Below are 24,984 nucleotides of genomic sequence, written 5' to 3' on the forward strand. Positions count from 1 at the left end.
TGTGATTAAACACTGCACACATCTTGTTAGACATATAATTTAAAGCTGGAGGTGACTAACCTCTGAGGATCGAATATCTTCATACTTTTACTTTTCAGATAATACTGTACTGAGTAGCTGGATTAATTTGGATTTTTTTTTTCTATATTGTGAACACATTCTCCATAAGAGAGTGTTTCGATGTAAAATGATTTATTTTCTTGAAAAGACATCCTTCAGAATTCTTTGCTCAAGAGGAAGGATAAGGAATCATGTTAGCCTAAACATGAACAAATATAAAACGTCCCTCATGACTTTCTCCAAGTCTTACAGTCTGCCAAACCACAGTGAAAAATAAATATATCTCCAGAAAATAATATTGTTCTGAAGTTACTGTGCCTTAATTTTCTGAACATTTAAGTTACTGCTGTATCCGACAGTATTTTTTTTTTTTTTTCTGGTCTGTGAAGGAATTAGCCACCTACATATTTTTAGCAATAAAATGAAAATACATATACGGCATTGGTTTCCTGACAGCATTGTTAACACTTAGTCATATTTCCAAATAATACTGAAAATCTGTGGTAGAGATGCATGGAAGTAACAGTGAGAATAAAATACCTGGCACTGTGTTTAAAGGGCAAATAATTTTAATTTTATTAAGAAGATTTAAATTCACTGCCTAACGGTGGACAGTCTTTAAAGAGACAGATATTGCTTTTAGATTCTTAATAACAGAATACACATCTCAAATCTTCTCCATGGAAGACATCGTAAAGCTTACTGTACTTTTTCTTCCTAAAACAGTATTTGTTATTAATAGAATCTCAGGAACAATAAATCGTTACTATGTTAGCCAAAAGAAAAACAAAATAAAAATAGACCATGAAATAAAGACCCTAATGGTATTTGAGACCCCTCCCCACCGCCAAAATACACGTCAGATGGAGGCTGGGAAAGCAAAGTAGTATATGAATTAGCAAAAACAAATAAATGAAAGCGTAAAAGTGGTACGACTTTTCTTTCTGGAAAATTCCCTCAATACGTGACTTTTTGTACTTTTCATCTCTTCCATTCACCAGCAAGAGTGATACGGTCCCTGCAGGAGCCGCTTCTCTTCCGCGCGAGGTTGCTCAGCAATAAATCCGTGTGAAATAATAGCTTGCGCTCTTCCTAGTTAGAGCAGTTAATAACTGGTTAAGCGACATCTCCCTCCAATGGCTGTTTTCGTCGCCCCGGCGCAGTGTCTTCGCCTAGTCCCGTCCCTCTCCTTCCCGGCGAGCCCCATCCTCCCGCCCGCGGCCCCGGCCCCGTCCTCGTAGCCCCGCCGCAGTCCGCGCGCCGGGACTCACTGAGGCGGGAGAGGATCAGTTGGCCGGAAGCAGCGCCTGGGGACGGACCGCTGCCGCCGCTCTCCGGAACTCAGGCGTAGACCGAACGCGGCCCGGCGCGCACGGAGTTAACGGCGCCGCGGCGCGAAGAGCGGAGAGGGCGCGAGTCCGCGAGGCCCCCGCCCCGCGCCGTCCCCGCGCCCCACGTCCCGCGCCCCGCGCCCCGCACCCCGCACCGCGGGCTGACGCCGGACCCGCCGCAGGAAGCGGAAGGCGGGCAGCCGAGCGGCGAGCACTACTCCGCGCCGAGGTCCGGGTGTGTAAGCGCAGCCCGCCAGAGCCGAGCCCAGTATCCAGCCCTCGACCGCGCCGCCAACTCCCAGTCCCCGCTCCGGGTCCCCAGAGCAGTCCAAGCAGGCGAGGGGCGGGATGTTCGCAGCTCCACACCCTGGGCGCTGAGACCAAGCCTGCCGGACAGTGGCATTCCTTTCTTGTGAAGCTTTTTGGCTGTTGGATACACCCATGTGACCTCCCCCCCCCACACCCCGCCAACCTTACACTTTTTGGAATGATGGGGATCTTTTTGGCATATGTTGGATTTGTGTTCTTTTCCGTTTTATATGTACAGCAAGGGCTTTCTTCTCAAGGTAAGTCTGTGCTCACTGGCAAGTATACATTTGCTCGCGGTGTGTGTGTGTGTGTGTGTGTGTGTGTGTGTGTGTGTGTGTGTGTCTTTGCGTTCAAAGAACGGCCAGGCAGATGTAGTCAGGTTCTTAGCAAGTAACAATGAATAGTGTTCTGTTTGGCATTTTTCTTTAAAGTTTATTAATGGTAGCCCAGCTAGATTTGAGAGAAAATACAGTTGGTTACTGACAACGAGGTGGGTTCCTCGGTGAGCACAAACAGAGAGCTATGAGTGTGTGTGTGTGTGTGTTCCCTCTATGTGCATGCACAGGGTAACGACTCTTGCATACATTATTTTCGCAAACAGAGCTGAGCATGGGGGTCTCTCCATGGCGAGCCCTCCTCTATGTAGGCAGTATGGGTTTAGAGTTTCCTTTTTCTGTGTCCGTGTGACTTCGTTTGCGTGTGTGTTTATCAAAGGACAGACTCCTCTGAGGACCCATAAAAAGGCACGACTTGCATTACAAGCAGCAGCAGCCTGCTGAATCCAGTTGTTCAGGACTTCGCAGGCTGCAGTGATCATTTCAGCACCATGAACAGATCACATCTCTGCTGCCAGAAGACTGCATCACTTCTGCAGACAGAAATGCCATCAACGGAAAAGTCCTTTTAAGATCAGAATGTCTTCTTAACATCTCCCGTTTCCTCTAAGTATAAATACAGTTCTATTTCAGTAGAGATCATGTTGGGATTTTATAAATTTTTAAAAGAGACACTGATGGCGCTTTGCTTTAAAAAGTGGGGGCAAAGTGCATCCACCCTAAATCGACCCTGCAGCCCCCCAGTCCTCCTCCCCATGAGTACGCATTGTAGCTGTACACTTCCTTAAGCTACAAATCTGTCCTAGACTTTTAAGGAATCATCAGCCTTTCTCAGAGTGTCTCTTAGACAAGATAAGAAAAACCATCCAACGCATTCCGTGTTAGGGAAGTGCCTTTGGGAGAGAGGAAACATATTTTTGTGAGTTTCACCATAGCTCCATGAATCTTGCAAACTAGCAGTATCAAGATTTGTAATGAAAAGGCTAAAAAAAAAAGTCTCTAGTGACTTTATAACAATCTTTAATCTGAACCAAGCCCAGGTGTGTGATTCTTACATCCCATGATGTATGACAATTTACAATACAAAAGCTTGTTGGGAACAGATATGAAGGTTAATTTGGAAAGAAAGAAAGAAATATACACAGCTTAAAAAAGTGTGCAACTTGTTTCAATGCTGTAGCCCTCCAATCACAACTGCTAATGTGTTGTGATATATATCAGGAATGTAAATTTTGACAGATAATCGTGATCTTTTCTCTATTTCATGGAACATCCAGTTAGTCACAGATTGTTCAGAAATCTGGACATAAGAGGCTCTCTTCATGTACCAGCTTGACAGATATGTGTAAAATGTACTTCCCTGAATCCCTCAGTAAGTTTTGGGGAATACTGCAGTCTGACAAAAGGTATTTGTATCTAACTATGAGCAGCCTGGCTAGCAGAGGGGAGTTATTGGAAAGCTTGTTAACCTTTCTATTATCTGGATTTGATCAACAACAAAATGATTTAGGCTTGATACCAAAAATAAGACAAGAAAGAGGCCAAGGAAAACGGTGGAAGGAGCCTCTGGGATATCATAGAGGGTTTTTTTTTTTTTTTTTAAAGACCCAGGAAAATGTAGTGAGCTCACAAGAGATGCTGTCAAGAGTGGAGTGCGTATTCCAAAAGGGTGCGTTTGTTTTGCAGCAAAATTTACCGAGTTTCCGCGGAATGTGACAGCAACCGAGGGGCAGAATGTGGAGATGTCCTGCGCTTTCCAGAGCGGCTCTGCCTCGGTGTACCTGGAGATCCAGTGGTGGTTCCTGCGGGGGCCGGAGGACCTGGAGCCTGGGGCCGATGTGGCCGGGGCACAGGTAGCAGAGTTGCGTCGCCCGAATTGCCTGCTTCGTGTCCGGCCCACTCACTGACTTAGACTCCTGAGTGTCCAGCCGGAATCTCGGCCAAGATTGTGTTGGGGCGCCCCTGGGAACACCCGTGGCTCACCTGGCGGCAAGGATGACGCCTAGGGATGCCAGGGGTGAACCCTGTCCTGGCGACACCGCGTTAAAACCAAGGGAAAGCAGGTTGTCTAGTCTTTCCCGGTTAAGAACTGGGAATAGACTCCTCCTTTTAGTACTGGACATTGTCAGCAGCCCTAGATGGCACTGCTGCGTCGATACATCCCCGGACACTCGCTATCCCTTCAGTATGGTGGGATGGGGACAAATTCTGTCGGTTTTTCCATCACCCCCACCCCCACCCCCTTGCGTTCTTACCACCTCTGCCAGACGCAGAGGGAAGGAGCGGGGAGAGAGATGGAGAGGAGGGGGAGACTGAACAGGAGGAGAGACAGAGGAGGGGGAATGGAAGGGGATAGAGGAGGTGGGAAGAGACCGAGGAGGGAGGATAGAGATGGGGAAAGGAGAGACGGGGTGACGGAAAAAAGGGAATGGGGAGTGACGGAGGAACCCCAGTGGAGAGGGGGTGGGGAGGGGAGGAGAGGAGAGGGGGCGGGTAGAGAAACGAGGGTCTGAACAGAGAAGGAGGTAGTTCTGCAAAAGAGGCTGCAGATGTGCGGGGGTGAGTGAAGGTCTGTAGGAGTGACAGCAGGGAATGACAGAATGCAGTCACCGAGATCCCAGGTCTCCCATCCCCCGCAGACTCCCGCACCCCGGGCACTGACCCGAATGCAGCTCCTCGAGTTTGCCAGTCCCAGTCCCCAGAGTCCGAGCACGCCCTCGAAGATTCCTCACCCCCCGCCCCACCCGCAGAGTTCCCTGTCCCCTAATCCCCGCTCCCGCTCCCGAGTCCCCAAGCACAGCCACAGGGATTGGTCCCCTGGTGGGTAGGGCAGCGCCCCTCCCTCCGGGTTTGCCCTGTGGAGGGCTCCGGCTGGGCGAGGTCTGAGCATCCGTATGCCCCGCTCCCCGTTCCTCCCCGTAGGCTGAGCTGCTGCCAGACCGGGACCCTGACGGAGATGGGACCAAGATCAGCGTGAGTGTCAATGCAACTGCTGCACTCGGGCCGGGGCACCAGTTAGTGAATTTCGGTTTTCAAAAATGTTTATACTTACTGTTCCCAATAGAGGAAATTTGCACACGCGGGACAAGAGCCCTCTGGCTCTGTCTTACCTTACCTCACTGGGTACAAACACATTGAAGCAGATTTAGAATTCATACAATAAAATTATTTATCATAATGGTATAAATATTTGAAAAATTACTTGGGAATCATTTTTCACCCAAAGAGGAATGTGACACTTTCTTGCTTTTATTAACTATAACAGTAAAAGGCAGCAATACTAATAATTTATTTATACCAATAATTATCCTTCAATAGCAAGTAAAAGATGAAAATCTTCCCAGGCAGAAAAAAAAAATTAAAGCGTCCAACAGGAGTTGAAGTTGTAATTAAAATAACTCAACTTTAAATGGCATTGGCATTTCTAATGCCAGTGTTCAAAATCATGTAATATAAGACCAAAAGCCAATATAAATATAAAAGCATTGTTAGAGGAGGTTAACCTGTTGAAAATACAGAGATGTGTTTCTACTCTGCTGGTTATTACTGCTCATAATTGTCTGAAATTAGAAAATTTACTATACCTCAGAGGAAGCCATCTAGAATCACTTTATACTAATAGAATTATTTAGTTTGTTGATAATTAGTAAACAACTTTCCATTACTAGAAGTAATATGTGTATAAGGAATCTGAAAATCACATTTTAAAAGGAAATGTATTCTGAGGCTATTTTAAGCACATATAAAGTAATAGAATATTGGGGTTACATCATAGTAATGTAAAAATATGCTAATAAAATCAAATTCTCTAATCTAAATATATAATCTCAGCATGGAAGAAAATATCAAAAATAAGATACAAACCAGAAACTCCCAATTTCTTTTCATAAACTCACTGACTTTTTAGATTCTTTCAATTTAATTATTCTTATATCACAGAATCTGTTGTTTTCCAACAGTGCTAGAAAAGCTTTATTGGTAAGATCAGTAATTAATGATGTTTTTCTTAAATGTTCATTTATATATACACATATAATTAGATAGATTGTTTATTTCCTATTCATCTTTCATTTTTCACCCATACCCCAATCCTCCAAAGACAGGTGGTAAAGCAGCCTCACACATTTTGAGCTAGAGAAACATGCAGTTAGTTGCATAGTCATGCACACAACTGCTAACAGCATTATCAATGCCCAGAGTTCATACAATCTAGTCAACTGGAAAGAGCTCTAAACACAGAAGTAGAAAGCAGTGTGTTCCCAGTTCACCTGGTATGTGACCTTGAACATAGATCCTAAGCCAGCAGTTAATTTTAATTCCCAGGTGAGTTTTTACAAAATACAGTATGAGCTTTGCCCTGGAAAGATGCAGAGTGTTTCTGCATTAATCCAAATGAGAGTATTTTCTGAACCTCCTCAGATGATTCTAGTGTATAGTCAACATTGACAAGCACTGACCCAAACCCCCTAAGCCTCAGTATATTATAAAATGGAATAATAACAATATATAAGCACTCTGACTACCCCAACATTATCAGGACACCCAGTTGAAAATATATTTGAAACTACTATTTCCCATTAGTTTTACAGTCTTAATAATATTTGTATGTAATTTTCATGTACATAAATACATACTTATGGTTATGGTTCAGATGTTGAAAACTGTTTATATATACAGTTCTATATGTAAAAACCAGATGAACACTTCCCAGATTTTCTAAATTATTTATGACTGTTTGAAAGTGTAATGCCCAGTACAGGAATAACTTTGCCTTCTCACTTCTCTTCTCTGTCTTTTGAAATTAATTTGGAAATTATCCAAATCCAGATCTTGAGTGTCATATGAAGTCCATCGTTGTCAGTCATGGATAATATGATAATATGATGTATATCAAATCTACCTCTTCTGATAAAAATGCTTACAGATCTATTGCATATTATGTAGAATTTTGTATATTATATATTACCATATATATATTCTTGGTGTTAATCTGGTATAAACAATATCAGAAGTGAGAGTCAGTTTCTATTTTGAAAATCAAAGCAGTGTTTAATTAATGGCATCTCAAGTTCCAACAGCACACAGACCCTGTGGTAGCAGGGGCATGTATTCCGAGTCATAGGATTTCAGGTGATATTCATTTGCTCCCTGAGTCTTGCCACCCCATGACTATAGGTCAGACTGCACCAACAGCTGGAGTAAAAACTTTACTATCCAAGTCTATTTTGCCAGTCCGTTTAGTAATCATCCTGAAGTGGGGATTAAAAGCACATTCCCACTTAAACTCAGCTGTGACCAACAGCATGTTTTTGTGATCTCTCAGAGTGGTAGGTAGCCTACAGTGAAGAAGAGAGGCTTTGTAAACTATGCACGCATTAGGTTCTGCTTCATTCAGTTGAGCTCACCTGGCAGAGGCCAGTCCCCTGATGGAATCATGGTAGAGCTGGTACCAAATGCCAACCATGTGGCTTATGGAATCTGGTTCAGCTGGACTAAACTCATGTTTCCATGATCTTGTGAATCTAGGTGTTAATAGAATAAGATAAGTAAGATCTTCTAATTAGACTGCTGAGGAAATAAAAAGCTTTCTGACTGTGGCTGTGAGGCCATTAAGACCTTTTAATTTTCCAACCTTAGCAAGCTCAGGACAAGATATGGAAACCAAATCACTTGATGTAGCACTTTGTTTTTTTTACCTACAATTTTTCAGACAGTGAAAGTCCAAGGCAATGACATCTCTCACAAGCTTCAGATTTCCAAAGTGAGGAAAAAGGATGAAGGCTTATATGAGTGCAGGGTGACCGACGCCAATTATGGAGAGCTTCAGGAACACAAAGCCCAGGCCTACCTAAAAGTCAACGCCAACAGCCACGCCCGGAGGATGCAGGCCTTCGAGGCCTCACCCATGTGGCTGCAGGATATGAAACCTCGCAAGAATGTCTCCGTGGCAGCTCCCAGCAGTATGCACAGCTCTGCCAACCAGCGAGTGCCCTCCACTTCCAGCCCTCAAGAGGTAGCCAAAATCCCCAAACAAAGTCCACAATCAGGTATGGAAACCCATTTTACCATTCACAAACCCTCCACAGGAAGATGGGTCAGTGTAGACAGATTTACGTGTGACGGTTTCTCTAAAATTAGAGAGCAAGTTCAGTTAAAATGAGGATGAGCTATGAGAGCCAGGGGCTGACCTTTCCTGAAGGTGTGAATTGCCCCATTAGTTGCTGGCAGTGCCTCATGTCCAGGGAATCTGAGGGCTGGACTTCTTTTCCTTCTGTATTTACACACTATAAGCACAATAAATCATGTGCATTTGGTTGCATTGTAAATACATGTTCATTTTCTCTACAGATTTATGTGTTGATAATGACCCAAATTAAGAGACTTTCACTTCATCATCATGTAAATGAAAGAGACACACCACGTTTTCAGAGACTCATAGCTTTAAGCAGGACCAGTTACCAAGGGCTTCTGTTTTGAAGGAGAAACTTCAGCTGCCTGTGATGAAAGTAATTATGGTAATAGGAGGAAGTAAGGCGGGGTGAAAGGCAGAAAGTGGTACAGTGATAAGGCAGCTCCTGTCAATGTGGCTTCGATGCCAATTTAGAAGCTTAGTCACACATTTCCTAAGTCAGCTGTACAAGTTAAAGCTGTTCTGAATAGCATTAATTTATGCACTGATTCAGCCAATGGAAACTCACTGAAGTTTTAACCTTGGCATGGAATGAGCAGTACCTTACACTACCCTAGACTGTTCTGCATCCTGTTCAAATGCTTGATGCAGTATTTTAGGATGAAGGGAGCATAAAATATTGAATTTCTCAGTTTTGAGTTTGTTTCTTTATAGTTTATCATTGAAGAATTATTGATACTACTATTGTAATAGAAAATTATATTGCTAACATTCAAATTCTTTTTAGCTACTAGATTTTTAAAATTTCATCATTTTATCAGGATGATTTATATATAAATAAACATTTAAATATATTTTTACATTTATATGTAAAAATTAAAAAATATGGACATATATATATATATTTATCAGTCACGTCCAACTCGAGACCTCATGGACTGTAGCCTGCCAGGCTCTTCTGTCCATGGAATATTCCAGGCAAGAATACTGGAGTGGGTTGCTATTTCTTCCCTTTCTCCAGGGGATCTTCCCAGCCCAGGGTTCAAATCTGTGTCTCCTGTGCCTCCTGCATTGGCAGGTAGATTCTTTACCACTGAGACATCTGGGAAGCCCATGTGTGTGCATGTGTATATCTTTAAATACTTATTTATAAACAATATTTTAAAAATAATATATCCCACCTAGATATATTAAAAATAATATATCCCACCCACTCCTTAGGCTTCATATGCTAATGGAGACTATTTGTTGTGAGCTTGACTAAGGGTCCTATGATGTAGGTAAGCAGCTATCCCAGCATGTCTTGCTTACGGCACCTTATGCCATGCTGAAAGGAGACAGCTTCTCTGAAGCCATATTTGTGTGACTTTGTCTCATTTTCTTCTTTATCATCTCTTTTGTCCCCAAAGGAAAAAACCAAGTTAAAAATATATACACATGTGTACACACACACATACACACACATGCACACACACACACCTAATGGTAGAAATTTTTTTAGCCATTATTTGGTAAAGATTTTATACTTTTGGAGACATTGTCTTCGTCCCTTTCTCACTGTCAAAATAAGAACCTAAATGCTATATGCAAAATTTCAGAGGCCATTCAGCAGACAATTTACAGCCTAACTGATGAGGACTCCAAATCATGGAACTGAAGTTATTAGCCTGCATAGAATATTCCACGCTAGAAATCATAAATCCATTTTGTGGAATCAGATTACTTATCCCAGATGAAGGATTCTAAGCATATTTCTAAATTCTTTACATTTTGGATTGAATAATATACTCTAAAAAGATTCATTTTATTTTAATATCTTTTTCTTAGTCTGATTGGTGCTAAGTGGCAAAGGCTATACAAATCTAACAAATTTCAAAGAGAAATCACCACTCATTTTCCACCCATCATCAGCCTCACCCATTGCTTCTTCTAAAGGAACAGGGTGTACTGCTTATGCAAGCCTGTATTCATCCAAAGCTATTTCCATTAAAAATTATCAGCAGTAGCAAAGGTTAATCTGAAACACAGTAAAAATTTTCATTTCAATTTTCTTCTATGGTTGAATACTGGAAAATATTTTATATACATTTAACATTTTCTAACTTCTAGTGCAGAAGCTATGGTGGCCCAGCCACTCATTTTATTCATGTGTAAGTCTCTGTGCTTGCACAATTATTGCATAAGATACAGTTTTGGGGTTAAATATCTATATCATCTTTCCTCTAACACCCACATCCTGATTTGTAATTTCGCTTTATGATTTTTCAGGTTATATTCAAATAAAGCTGATTTCAATACCCATGCTTCATTTATTCACTCTCCATCCTTTTGAGAACTTGTATGCCAAGCACAATGATACAAAAATGGAAGACATACTTCCATTCTTCAAAGAGTTAATCGTTTTTATATTTTCATTTGTGAGAAAACAAAATATTTGTAAATTACACTGACCACGCATCTTTGCTTTCCTGTTTTATTAAAGGCAAGATATGATGAAGACAAAATAAGTGAAATCTTGCCTTTACAGACCAAGAGTTATATTAGCCTTTTGTTTTTTCACTTGATATAGGAAGGCATGTGTCATCCATGGTGTCTGTGACACTATAATACCAACCTGTTACCAAAAGCTGGGCTGTTGGCCTTTTATTTTCATCACAGTTTTTACTTAGTTGACTGAACTATTTATTTTGAAATACTCAGTTCCTAATTCATACTTCTTTCTGTCAAAGTAGTTCTGTCTCTCTTTGAAGGAAAAGTATTAGCTGAAAATAACTCTGAATATATATTATAACATTCAAATTACTCAATTTTCCTAGAGCAGAAATTTATGTTAAAAATATGGAAAATAGTCTTTTATTATCTGTATATCACAAAATATATAGCTACTTTACCAGATATTTTTTTTCAAAAGCTAATGCACATGTAACTATCCAATTGAGCTGTATCTTTATGGTGTTTATTTTTAATTCTTTTAATTCTACCTACATTTGATAATCCACAATTAGAACCAAAATACTGAAGAAAAATCATAAAGCAAATAAATAGAACTTGGCTTTTGCAGTTCCTTAGGTTTTTCTCTTCTCCAATCTTTGTAGCCATAACTAACATTTAGAATGTCCTACAGGTGTTCTGAGGGTAACAAGTCCTGATTCTAGCATGAACTGGTTTAGTTCCATCTGCACTGAGAACCAGAGAAGGCAATGGCACCCCACTCCAGTACTCTTGCCTGGAAAATACCATGGACAGAGGAGCCTGGTAGGCTGCAGTCCATGGAGTCTCGAAGAGTCTGACACAACTGAACGACTTCACTTTCACTTTTCACTTTCATGCATTGGAGAAGGAAACGGCAACCCATTCCAGTGTTCTTGCCTGGAGAACCCCAGGGACAGGGGAGTCTGGTGGGCTACCGTCTATGGGGTTGCACAGAGCGGACAGGACTGAAGCGACTTAGCAGCAGCAGCAGCACTGAGAACAGATCCCCAAGTACCTCAATAAACTACATCATTCTCTACTCATTTCTTTCTGTCTCATGGACAACATCTACTTCATACAGAAGCCAAACCTCCCCTCCATCCACCACCACCCCAGTTTCCTACTTTTGTCCTTCCCCACCCAGTCTATACTCTCTTCTATGGATCCCCTCTCCACACACCCCCTTGCCAACAAGCCAATGAAGGTGTGAACGCAGCCTGGCCCAGTCCCACCCCAGCCTGGCAGCTACACCCCTAAAGGTCACACCCACAGCCCCACCCCTCAGCTGCTGGTGTCCTGAACTCCCCTCTGGCCCCTTCAAGTTGACTGTTAGCATTCCCCTTTCTCTCTGTGGACTTCTCCAACTAAATTCCTCTCTTAAATGTAGTTCTTTTCCCATTCTCAGTGTTCCAGTATCATCCATTTCTATGGTTTCAACTACTAAGTTTTCCTCAGAAAATTTCTGTCTGTTGCAAAAAAGAGAACCCCTTCCAGGGCCTGAGAGTGGGCTTTTCTCTAACACTCTGAAATGAATTGTCTGAGGAGACACAAGTGCTGACAAAGCAAGAGACTTTATTGGGAAGGGGCACCTGGGTGGAGAGCAGTGAGGTATGAGAACCCAGGAGAAGGTCTGCCACATGACTTGCAGTCTTGGGCTTATGGTAATGGGGTTAGTTGCCGGCTTGTCTGTGGCCAATCATCCTGTTTGGCCCATATTTGGTGACTCGGGGTCCTTGCCGGTGGCTTGCACATCACTCAGCCAAGATGGATTCCAGCGAGGAGGATTCTGGGAGGTGGTAGGACCTCATAGATTGGGCATCAGTTCAGATCAGATCAGTCGCTCAGTCGTGTCCGACTCTTTGTGACCCCATGAATCGCAGCACACCAGGCCTCCCTGTCCATCACCAACTCCTGGAGTTCACTCAGACTTATGTCCATCGAGTCAGTGATGCCATCCAGCCATCTCATCTCTGTCGTCCCCTTCTCCTCCTGTCCCCAATCCCTCCAGCATCAGAGTCTTTTCCAATGAGTCATTTGGCATATGAACTGATATCTCCTCTGTTCTTTTGACCTTTCCCAAATCCTTCCTGTCGGTGGTAGCTTGTTAGTTCCACATTCCTTACCAGAACTTCCGGTTGTAAGATAACTAATACAAGTGATTACTGTTGTGCCTGACCAAGGCAGGTAGTTTTGGTCAGTGGTTCCCCTAACAAATTGACAGTCTGATCCTGACTTCCCTCTGGAGAGCCAGACCAGGGCTCCTGCTGTCCCCATTAACCCCACCACCACCGCCATGTCTGTTCTAGGATCCCTGTGCAGAGCAGAGCCCCTGCACAGTGGTTGACCGCAGCTGTTGACACATGTGCCTCTTGTGCCCACCCTGAGCCTGGACTGGACTGTGACTGCCATGACAATGAGATAGGAAGGAGTAATACCTCACCAGCCAATTCCAGACCTTTCCTACAAGAGAATAGGCAGCCTCTGCTGTGGCCTTAGAGCCAGCCATTGAGCACCAAGTGCAACTGCCTTGAAACATGGTGCTGACTGAAGGCAGCCAGCCTTTGACTTGAGCCCCAGGTGACCATCCCACAGACCTGTGAGACATAATAATAAATTGTTGTCTTAAGGTACTAGGTTTTAGGGTGGCTTGTTTCATGGCAGTAAATATTTAGATCAGATCCCTAAATATTCAAAAATTGAATTTATTATTTTAGCTTTCTCACCAAAAAAAAAAAAAAAAATATATATATATATATATATATATATTCCTCTATATGTTCCCAGTTCCCCAGTTCTCTTAATAACACCATCACAGGTAATGAGGAAATCTTGAATATGCTCATAATCTCAATATGTGGAACACGTCACAATTGAACATAAGTATTAAATAATTATCGTTTCCAAAGCACCATCACAGATTTTCAAGGTCTCATTTCCAAGCTATTTCTCCTGATTTCTAACCCTCACACATAATCTTCTAAATTGCTCTTTCCTGAATGTTTTCAGATATTTCTTACCTCTGTGACTTTGAAAATGACGTTTTCTTTCCCTCTTTTTTGACTCTACTCAAATGCAGATTCTTTTATAAAACTTTCTCCTGTTGTCTTAGTCAGAATTGGCTGTTTCCTCATTCAGGTCTCCACAGCAACTTATTTACACTTACTTTGAAGTCCTCATTGTATCCTTTTCCCTGGGGCGTTCCTCCTTTCAGTTGTAGAAGTCCCATTTTCTGGGAAACCTGACACACAGACAAAATACTAGTCACCCTAAAGATGAATTTTTGGCTACAACGATCACCCCTTCTTTTGCCTTCCTGTAAGTGTCTAGGACAAGTGGATGTCTTGTTTGGGGAGAAAATGAAGAGAGAGAGGGCAGATATAACTTTGCTTTTGTCTTCTTTGTTCTTATATTTGCATAAATCGATTACATTGCCTCTGTTTCAAAAACGATCAAGACTCCTAAACAGTGTTTTTCAAAGTGCAGATGTCCTGTGCCACACTGACAAGGAAGCTTATTAAAAAGTTCATATCCCAGAACAAATGTCTTGAGTCTAGAAGCAGAAATACCCATTTTTATGTGCAGTTAATTATGAGAATCATTCTCTCTAAAAAGTTCTTATGAGTGAGAGAAAAAAAATCATTATGTACTATGAGATGTGTGTGCATGTGTGTGCAACTAAAAAATACAGTTTTAGAAACTGGTCTTCTGTTATTGTTTTCTCCAGTATTGTTTTGGACTTTTGTGAAACTGTTCTCTTCAAGCTGGCACTCATAAGAAAACTGGCCATAGTTAAGGTGTAGTTATGTTTCCATGTGTGGTTGCTCAGCAGGAATACTGATTCTCTGAACTCAGAAATATGATTGTTGTGTTTTCAACATGATGTGAACCTGAGCATTGAGAGGCAGCTGCTGCTCCAGCTGCTAGAATCCAAGGGCTCCGGAAGCTCCTCTCTGGCTTACAAATGTAGCAGCTTTCCAAAAGTGGTCAAATAGAGAAATGATCTTAAAACAGATTTCAGAGCTGGTGAGGGGAGGTAGATGAGGGGCTCAGTGTCTTTCTGGAGATTATTTTCCTGAGTTAAAATATGAGGAAATGGTGCACGACATCCAGGTGGAGAGCCACATGTATAATCCAGACCTCAATGTTGATTTTGGTTTAATGATCCAACTTGGCTGCTTACACAGGTTAAATTAATTTGATCATTGTAATTCTATCAGTTAAATGGCTGCTATGTAAATCAAGCAGCCATGAATAAGATGAAAAATAGATTTGAGGCAATGCTTTGGATAATACAGGTCAAAGGATCTGCTGGAGCTATGTTTGAGTTTGAATTATGCAGAGTAATAGTCTGTACTGGCTAAATTCTCCTGTAAACTATATTTAACTTAACTGGTTGAAATTCAGTAACTAGCTGGGTCTGTAAAACCAAGGCTCCATTTTGTGCTGTAAGAGTTTTTTCAATGCATGAACACTTAAGTGTTCTGCAAGGTTCGTTTGTGATTACTAGGGCTCTGTGATTGAGGAGCCATGAAGCAGAATTTGCCAGTGTTTTAAGATCTTGTCACGAATGATTTCATTCTCCTTAAGGTTTCAGGAAGCTGCCAGAGGAGCTTTATCTGGATAGATGACCAAAGGGTTGAGAAGGTGCTGGAAAGACCTCACTCTGTTGGTCAAAATAGAGAGAATTCTCAAGAAAGGCAAGGGCTCCTTCTTCCAAGGAACACTGCTGCCACCTATAGCCTGACAGGTGTATTCATTTCAGCTGCGCGTGCTCAGTTGCTCAGTCGTGTCTGACTGTGAGCCCATGGACTGTAGGCTGCCAGACTCCTCTGTCCATTGGATTTTCCAGCAAGAATACTGGAGTAGGTTGTCATTTCCTATTCCATGGGATCTTCCCGACCCAGGGATCGAACCGGCGTTTCCTGCGTCTCCGTCATTGGCAGGCAGCTTCTTTACATCTGTGCCAAAGAGGCAGAAATCCAGGGGAACATGCTTCTTAGACCAGCTGGTTCTCTCACCAGGGGAGGTGGTGGGCACAGTTATTAGACTGTTCTTGTCTCATGTCCATCACTCACAGCTGCATGTACCTCTGCTTCCTCAGTTATTAAATAGGAATGATCCTCATGGTTTTGAGAATTAAATGAAATTATATACATAGAGAGCATGTCACTGATCAACTCTCGATAAGTGAGTGACAAGTAGTTGGCTGTGTGTAGGTGATGAGCTAAAGAAGGGAGAATGGGTCTTCGTTCCTGACTACCTTTTATTCGTAATTTCAGAGCTTCCTTTTTTTCTTCTGTCACAGTGACGTTAATTAATGATAAATTGTCCACTACATAATCATACCACATTAGCCACCAACTGTCTTGACCAAGGTTATAACTAGATGGTTGACTTTATTGGTTACAAAATAATAAAATTCAAAGGATTTTAGGACTTTGAGCTGTGACCTGAATAAGTAATGTGTTTATGGAAGCTGAAGTTATACACACTGTGTGCTATTGTAATTAAATTCAAGCTTTCAGAAAAGACCCTCAGAAATTTTTTAAAATCACAAAATAACTATGGAAAGTGAAAATGAAAGTCTCTGAGTCATGTCCGACTCTTTGCAACCCCACAGGTGCATCTGAAAACATAAACAAGAATATTATTAAAAGCTTTAAAAAGAGAGAAAAGCAAAATGGATTTAGAGCCTTATAATAAGAATGGCATAGTAGTAGTAGATAACATTGTTTCCTAGATACTGTGTTTGTTGAGTGAGCTGCATACAAATCTCCTGAACCTCAGAGTCTTTATCTATAAAATTGAGGTAGTGACACATGTGCCCTAAATAACATTTTAGCATTGCGTCATGATATATTTTAAACATCTATCAGATTACCTGGCACATGAGTGAGGTCGTCACTTTTTGGTTCTCTGAAATAACCATGCATAAAGAGGGCAATAAAGCAACATAAATATAAACAGAGAAGGCTCTAAAATAGTAAAATACAATAATATCTTATGTATTAAAAGATAATAATTAAAGGTGAATTTATTTAATAAACTTAAAAAAAAGAGTACAATTTAGGCTACATATCCAAATGAACTTAAATTAAGAGCTGAGCAGAAAAGAGAAATTTGACACAGGAAGATTAGCATAAAATCAGAGGCCTGACGGTTTAACATTACTAAAGAAAGTTTAAAGTTACAAAATATACAAATGAAAATAACATTGTACTATAAATAATTTAAAACATTTGTTTGATTAAATCAAGTGTAACTAATAAGTGGTGTAACAGACAAGGAAATATTTGTGTCTAACACTCAGGAAAGAAGGGAAAAATGTCCATTTTAGAAATGCAAATGATTATGTAATCCACTCTAAATGACTTAGAGATATCAAAAGTGATCATGTAATAGCATAGCATAGCAATATTGATAAGCTCAAAGCAAAGATATAAACCTAAATCAGTTCTCCATATGACAGCAATAACCAGATAGAAAATATTTGCAGCATAATATATAATCCTCAATAGTAAAAAGAAAAGGGTATAACATATCTAATTTTTTAAAGGAATAGCAAATAAATAGTATAAATATAAAAATGATTAGAACACTTTGTTAGAAGAGTTTAGGGTTGAATAAATGAGAAAATACGCTGTTTTGGGATGAACAATCTCAGTACTGGAAATATGTCAAGTTTTTCAAAAGTATTTGTAGATTCGTTGCATTCCCAGTCAAATCCATAGTCAATTTTGAAAATTTGACACGTAATTTGGCAAAGATGTGGCTCAGCTGGTAAAGAATCTGCCTGCAATGTGGGAGACCTGGGTTCGATCCCTGAGTTGGGAGGATCCCCTGGAGAAGGGAAAGGCTACCCACTCCAGTATTCTAGCCTGGAGAATTGCATGGAGTGTATAGTCCATGGGGTTGTAAAGAGTCGGACACAACTGAGCAACTTTCACTTTCACTTAATAATCAATACATGCCAGCAAGGTTACAGTGACTCAGGTATTCTGCTGTATCATTGCTTGCAGGGTGAATTGATACTTCCTTTCTGGAGGGAAATTGGCAAGAAAGATTGGTCTCAGGGCTTGAGGCTGGCCCTGAGATGATGTTCTGGGAGGAAAATCCAAAGAGCTCAGGAAAGAGGCAGACCCAGATCTGTGAACAGGAATGCATATCACAGAGCTCTGCCCACAATGGGAAATACTCAAAGGACCAGTAGGAGAGAAGTGTCCCAGTGAGCATGGCAAAACCATACAATGGATAGGAAGCACCTTCTAGAATCATGTCTTCAAAGAAAGTTTAATGAAATTAGAAAAGAACCAATATATAATATAATGTGAAAAATACAGGACAAAGAACTTTAAAGTGAAAACATAAAGAATACTAAATTTTAAGTCAATCTGAGATATTCACATAGAAAATAACAAGAAATAATATGAAAATGCCCATCAAATTATCTGATTATTTTGTTTGTATTGATAACATTTGTACACTGATAATTTATTATTTTTGTCATAAGGAAAAGATATTCAAATTGCCCAAATTTAAAAATAAGCCAGTGTCAGACAGCTCTTGAGAGAGAAAACAAAGAAAATACATTGAACAAATAAACAAAAGCAAAGTAAAAGTTTTGTGTAATTGTGAAGCTTATGACAAAAAAACTCACATGTACACATATGTGTGTATGTATATTAAAAGCACTATGGTGAAAGTGGTGTCCCTAGAAATTGCTAGTAGCATTGAAATTAAGAGCATTATATCTAATTTCCTGGGAGCTGGTTGGAGAATCTGACCATCAAATTATTCTTATTTGTCTAAACATAATGGGTGTTATCTTGATAAATTTATATTGATAAAATAAATCAAGCACATAAAAAGTCTTTAAATAAAATTTCATGCAGTTACTTTTCCTCTCTATAATATGACTAACTGAGCCCCCAATTTGGAAGGAGATCAAAGTGATGAGCAGAGGTATGGTCACCAGGGGTGCCAAGGAAAGTCAATACTCTGGGAAATTGTATACATATTAACCGTGTTTTATTTCATATGAATGCTTCAAAAAAGTCTGAGAGAGCATTTCTGTATGAATTCAGAATCCTATCTGCATTAAAAGATCCATATAGGTTAAACTCTCAGTGCTTGAAATAAAGCAAATTGCAAAAGCTAGGGGCACCCTTAGGACACTGTCCTTACAGTAATGTAAGTGTGATGGGATCAGAACTCTGGCCCACAGGCCCTCAGCAAAGCCATCCCACCTTGGCACCAGTTGTCCTCATAGATTATTCTTGAGTTGAATGTGCTTCTTTAAGTGCTCAGACAAACATTTGTTAAGATGCAAATCAGTTTCTAGCCTCAGACAGAACTCCTGAGTAGCAGTCCTTCACCTACTCTCTGAGCAAACAGTGTATTGTATAAACCCTCTCAGTTTCAGTTCCTTAATCAGCAGAATGATTGTGTCAGCCTCCTGGGACCACAGTCAGAGGTAAAGAAATATTAGCTACTATTGTCCTAATCATCACCCTATATGCATCAGGATCAGTTCTTACTTGGATGAATCAATTACAGTGAAAATGTGCTGTTTTGAGATGCACTGTGGTCCTAGCAGGCGGAAGGCAGTTTCACTTTTGTGCCCATTCTTGAGTTGCTGTAGAAAGTAGGAACCCCAAAAGCCTGCTGTAAACAAAAAAGTCTGGGACCTTCTGTTGTGAATGGGGTATCACTCCTGCACCTTGTCACCTAGACCTTTGTGTACATGGGCAGCTGTGCTTGTCTCCCTCAGCTACAAGAGGCCTCATAACTAGAATAGAGGTGTAAATCTGCTCACTAAAGGAAAGCGGGAAACAAATTTAAACAGCTGCTGCCAACATGCCTGGGCAAAATAGGCGATTTATGTATTAGGTCAAAATGAAGCACATTTCTTTTAAAAAATGGATCTCTATAAGAAATTGGCACTAGTTCCATAGGAATCTAATAAAAAGATACTCTTTTCAAAAAATTATAGGATAAAATCATCCTATTATTTGACCCTTCCCCTTAAGTCGTGGTTTAGTATGTGAAAACCTGAATAAAAATTGCATTAAAAGGTAGCTCAAATTTTCTCACAGCTACTTTCATATCGTAAAGCTGACACCTATAATAAAAAAGAGGTTAGTCAAGGCCTGTCTGTAACCTAGGCCTCTTCACAGGCAAAACAGTTATTTCAGTGTTGCTTCTTTTATTTTTGGAAAATTTCCATTTTAAGTTTGTTCATGGGATAAGCATCACTAATATTCACTTTGAGAAAATTAAGATTCTGGAGCCAGATCAGAGAGCCACAGCAGGACATAAGTCGTGTCCTTTCTCTTTTCTTGCTCCTTTTAATCCCACTAGATACTCAAACAAGAAGAAGAACCCATGAGGATTATACCTAAATCTGTAGATCGGTGCCCTGAATTGCGACTCTTCCCCATATCAAAACCAAGAGTTGTCCTCACATAGGAAATTAATCCATCAAGACAATCCCAGCCCAGAGAAAGAGGATATTTAAAGAGCTGGCAAGATTTAGATGTGATAAATTATCTAGATAGTTGTCTCAATGTTCTACTTACTTCTCTGAATTAAATATCCATATCCCATATCTTTCCTGGTGGCCAGAAACTTTGGTTGTCTTTCTCTTCCCACCACTAATGGTGGTACTTTGAACATCAACTTAACTTTTCCTGGTTCCAGGCTATCAAATTTAGATTAAAAGTATAGAAAAGAGGTCATAGAAAGAAGAGGAGATGTAAGAATAAGGGTGGGACCACATCTCATTCAAATATTTAAATTAATTTGGAGGAAACTTTAAGATCTAAAAGACTATAATAGAAAATTTCAAAATAATATTATATCATCAGACATTTGGCATACTGTATGGCACAAAACAAACTTTATTAATGTTTAGGAAAACAAAGAAGCTGATGTTTTCATATCCAATACTTATCAGTTGAGTCTTAGGGAAAGTTTATGTTTTTCCCTAAAGCCAGTTGTATTTTCTCTGAAAAGATTATTGTACATTTAAATAATAGCTTCACATCTTAATCTAATATGTGGAGGCAGTGAGGCAAGGTTGCAATGCCTGAGGGGGTTTCAGAAAAAAGCGCATCCAGACTATGAGTTGATCTGACTGCACTGCTGTGCCCTCCTTTCTGTGCCTTTGTTTAATTATCTATTAACTGTGTAACCTAGATTGAGTTATTATATGCCACTGAATTACATTTTCCTAATCTGTGTGTTCACTGTATGGGCCTAATGAGAGGATAAACTAAGACAATATTTGTATGTCACATGTATATGTATTCCCTGACACATGGTAGGTGCTGAATCTTCCAGTTTGCTGCGAAGGAGAGGATGCTGCTTTGTTCAATCTGCCCAGTGTCTTCCACCCTCATGGCTGTAGATGGAGAGGGGTGAAAAAAAAAAAGGCAGTTCAGAAGGAACCATCTAAAAAGGAAGGTGCAAAAAGGGAGCCAAGTCCTTCCATCTGGCAAACAGATGAGGGCCAGGCAGGCTTTCCAGTTCAGACGCTGTGCTGAGTTAATCAAGGCAGGAGGAAGGCAGTGACTGAAAATGTGGGTAAATGGTTCCTTCTCCACCTGATCCCCAAGGATTCCAAGGTCGCGACTCCGTGTTGTTGTGATAGGTTCTTATTTTGTCTTGTTTCTTATAAAAGAAGTAGATGGAATTTTCTGTTATTCTCTGAAATAATTGTTATGCATAGTGAAGATAAAATATCTGAAGCTTTTTTCTTTCCTATTTCTCATTGGCCAAACTCATTTGTCACAGACACAGTCTTGGGCAGAGCGGTCTTGTTTATCCACATCCCAGTGAGGGCAGTGTGATGCGCTATCACCAGAAACAAAAAGGACTGAAGAAGAAAGCTAAATTTTGCCTGTACTCATGAGACTTCTAAGAAGCCTTCTTAGACTTTTCCATTTACAAAATGGAGCAAATCCCTCTTCACCCTACCTTACAAAGGCATGAGAAATTGCACCTGAGAGAGCACTGAGGAATCTTTAAACATAAAAACAAATGAAAGGCATCATTATTGCACTGAAGTCAAAGGACATCATGAAATCACATTCTGAATCAGAGAAAAATCTTCAGATTCTGTTAGACTGCTCCTCATCGAAGCATGTTATCTGCACATTTTCTAGCCATAATTTAGATAATAGCATCTCCCTTTCTTCTTTACAGGGTATTTTGTGGTGGGGGCAAAAGTTTAAAGACTCAAGGCATTGCTTTACAATTTGAGAATATTAAAAAAATTCCTAAAATTTTATCCTTGCCTTTAATAAGTTTATAGTGTAATCAGTGGGGTAAGATACAAATATAATGAGTTATAAGTCAATGTGAGCCCTGTTAAGGCCATAAGAGAGGCAAAACCAGAATCACCAGGAAGATTAGAGGAGAAAGAGCTTACAGCTGCTCAATGGGAACAGACACAGCAGAATACAGGTTATATGAGGGGAAGAGTTGCTTAAATGAATGATCATTTTTAGGGAAAAACAGATCATCTTAGCTTGGTTTGAGCACAGAGCGAAAGGAAACCAAATAAAGCAAAACAGATGACCTAATACAATTTCTGGCCTCTTCATGAGAAAACATATATAAAACAATAAAATGCAAACAATTGTTATGCTCATTTTAGGAAACATCAAAGAAATAAATACATTTTTTGAGATTTCAGAAGTGAGTGACTGCAGAGGAAATTAGAAGTCAGGGCTCCTGATTGCAATCCTGAATCTCATCATTCCAAAACAATAACAACAATAGAGCATGAGTAGCCAAAGTTTGCACTTTATAAAAAAAAGTATTGTTTTTTAATTTTCTTTAGAATAAACCATAGCATGTTTGATAAGACAATAATGTTATATTCAGAATGTGTGCTTGTGTGTGATAAGTTGTTTTAGTTGTGGCTGACTCTTTGGGACCATAGCTTTCCAGGCTCCTCTGTCCATGGGATTTTCCAGGCACTGGAGTGTGTTGCCATGTCCTCCTCCAGGGGATCTTCCCCACCTAAGGATTGAACCCAGATCTCTTACGTCTCCTGCATTGGCTTTACCGCTAGTGCCACTTGGGAAGCCCTATATATTCAGAATAGTGTGCATCTAAATGAAATTGACTATGATGATTATTTTTTAAAATTACATAGGACACAGTATATCATTTTCGAGTCTCAGATTTCACTGTTGAAATCTTTGGGGTTACAAAGATGAATAAGCACATATCCCTTCTTTCCAGACATGAATAAAACCTTTAGAAAGAAGAGAGAAACAATCTGTGATTTGATGACAGAACAGATTTGTTGTAGAATTTACTGTATGGGGAAAAAAAACATAATTGGCTTGACAGAAATAGATTTCACTTAATGAACAATATCCTAGTAATGCAAGTGCCTAAAGTGGATGAATGATTACAATCTGAAAAAAACGTTATGTGTTGCAGTGGTTTATTGCATATCTGATGGCAATTCAAAATATTAACCTTAACATATTCTGTACAGTATATAATTGGGTTTGTTTGCAGTTATACTGCCCATGTAAATTTTGTTTTAATTTGCACATACTGGACACAGTATAATAGAAAATGTTGTGTCAGAATGGCAGCTGTTCCCTTCGAATCTCATCATTCTCAGGAATGATGGACATCTCCTGTGAAGGGTTGATTAGTTGAGAAAAGAGGCACATAATTCACAGTTTCAGCAAGTTTGAGCCAATCTGCAATGCTTATACTGAAAAGGAAACATTTCACAAAATACCATTTTTGAAGAATTAATCATTTTCCTTGGTTTTATTGTTTTTAGCATTTTTAAACCTTTATTCAGTATCATACATACTTTGTGTCCAATACTACTGGCAATTTAAGGAGTCATGTAATCATTTTGTTTCTTTCTTTCTTTTAATTACATGAATTTCTTTCTTTTAATTAAATGAATTCCTGTCAAAGAGTCTCCCTTCAAAGATAACAAGGGCACATATTTAATTTTGGCTCTGATGCAAGTGATTCTACATGGATTGTATCTATTTTCCTTGTATAATCTTTATATTTAGAGCCACACATGGACTGTACCTTTACTTTTGCATTTTTAACATTTGTCACCCAGCTTGAGTGAAGCAACATGCTCCAGAGACCCACCACTGACCTTGGGTTTTGAGTCATAGATTTCTGTGTTAAGTACATGACTCACCGCCTAAACAAAGGCAAATCAATGGTGACACTTAAGTAACCTAACTAGAAACATTAATGTGAGTCTGCTAAACCACCCCTTTAGAACCCTAAATATTTACTCTACAGTAACTTTTTGAGAGTGTGTGCTTTCACCTTAATTTCTATCACTACCAATGTGGAGCTGAAATATTCAAAAGATTGAATTTGCCTACCTTCACTCCCTTCAAACCCTTTTAACTTTTCTTGAATTAAAATAAAGGAAGAAAGAAAAGAAATGCTTTAAGGTCCATCACATTTTTGTTTTCTTATCAATAATGATAATTACTAGTAAAGGTATATCATTTACATTCATGGATAAAATATGTGAAGAAAAATGCAAAAGGACAATTTCATTCCCTCCCTTATGTAGTCTCAGAGAGCTGTCAAACATGTCCAGTTCTTGATAGTGCTAAATTTTCTTCAGATTTTAAGGATAAAAAGTTGAAAAAGCTCTTCCTCTAAAAGCAGATGCCCAAATGCACACGCTCCAGAACCTGTTCTCCTTGCCCTTGAGAAGCCTGCTGCCCTTGGTTTGGTTTTCACCTCCTGTGGTTTTACGCTTGCAGTGGTAGAACAGGGGATGTGTTTTTAGACACCCATTTAGGAACAACCAAATAACTATAGGGAATAATCCTCATAGAATTGCTTGAGAAAAAAAGTATCTGCATTTGTTCCTCTCAGTGTTCCCAACCATGAAATGGCATGGTTTGAAAACAGACAAAGCAAACAAGACCACTTCCTGGGACTGAAATACTTTGTATGTGTTGTTATTTGCAGTGCATGCCAAGACATTCATGGGCACCAGAGCCAAGCTGGCGAGCTAATTAAATATATATATGTATGTGTTTAAAACAGCCTAATAAGGAGCATTGGAAATCTTCGAGATGAGCGAATATCTTATAACTTCTTCCGCAGGTGCGAGGATAGCTACAAGCCATGGACTTTCTGTCCTGCTTCTTGTCTGTGGCTTTGTGAAGGGTGCTTTGCTTTAGTCTAAAGTGCTGACTTTTTTCCAATATCACTTTCTCTTCTTAAAGCAAAGAGCAAATCGCCTGTAAAATCTACGGAGCGGACAGCAAAGTTGACCCTAAACTCCAAGCACCACTCTGCACCCACTGTACTCTAATTA

The 24,984-nt window shown here is 40.0% G+C and overlaps 1 protein-coding gene across 2 annotated transcripts; it reads left to right on the top strand.

The window, feature by feature from the left end:
* The first annotated feature begins 1,878 nt into the window (after positions 1 to 1,878).
* Positions 1,879 to 24,981, top strand: VSTM2A (V-set and transmembrane domain containing 2A). 2 transcript variants are annotated; one of them, XM_005888509.3, is made up of 5 exons: positions 1,879 to 1,957; positions 3,722 to 3,888; positions 4,958 to 5,008; positions 7,746 to 8,082; positions 24,893 to 24,981. In XM_005888509.3, the coding sequence occupies exons 1-5, from the start codon at positions 1,879 to 1,881 to the stop codon at positions 24,979 to 24,981; spliced, it is 723 nt and encodes a 240-aa protein (XP_005888571.1). The 2 variants fall into 2 exon arrangements, with proteins under 2 accessions (XP_005888571.1, XP_005888572.1); XM_005888510.3 differs by lacking the exon at positions 24,893 to 24,981 and adding an exon at positions 24,771 to 24,847.
* The last annotated feature ends 3 nt before the right edge of the window (positions 24,982 to 24,984 follow it).

The sequence above is a fragment of the Bos mutus genome, chromosome 4, assembly GCF_027580195.1.
Source record: "Bos mutus isolate GX-2022 chromosome 4, NWIPB_WYAK_1.1, whole genome shotgun sequence".
In the NCBI taxonomy this organism is placed as follows: domain Eukaryota; kingdom Metazoa; phylum Chordata; class Mammalia; order Artiodactyla; family Bovidae; genus Bos; species Bos mutus.

What these genes read in the sequence shown, in the direction of transcription:
- VSTM2A (XM_005888509.3), top strand. Translation starts at nt 1,879, where the DNA reads ATGATGGGGATCTTTTTGGCATATGTTGGATTTGTGTTCTTTTCCGTT. An exon ending in GCAAGGGCTTTCTTCTCAAG is followed by an intron (nt 1,958 to 3,721) that starts GTAAGTCTGTGC and finishes TTTGTTTTGCAG; the next exon opens with CAAAATTTACCGAGTTTCCG. An exon ending in GAGATGGGACCAAGATCAGC is followed by an intron (nt 5,009 to 7,745) that starts GTGAGTGTCAAT and finishes ACAATTTTTCAG; the next exon opens with ACAGTGAAAGTCCAAGGCAA.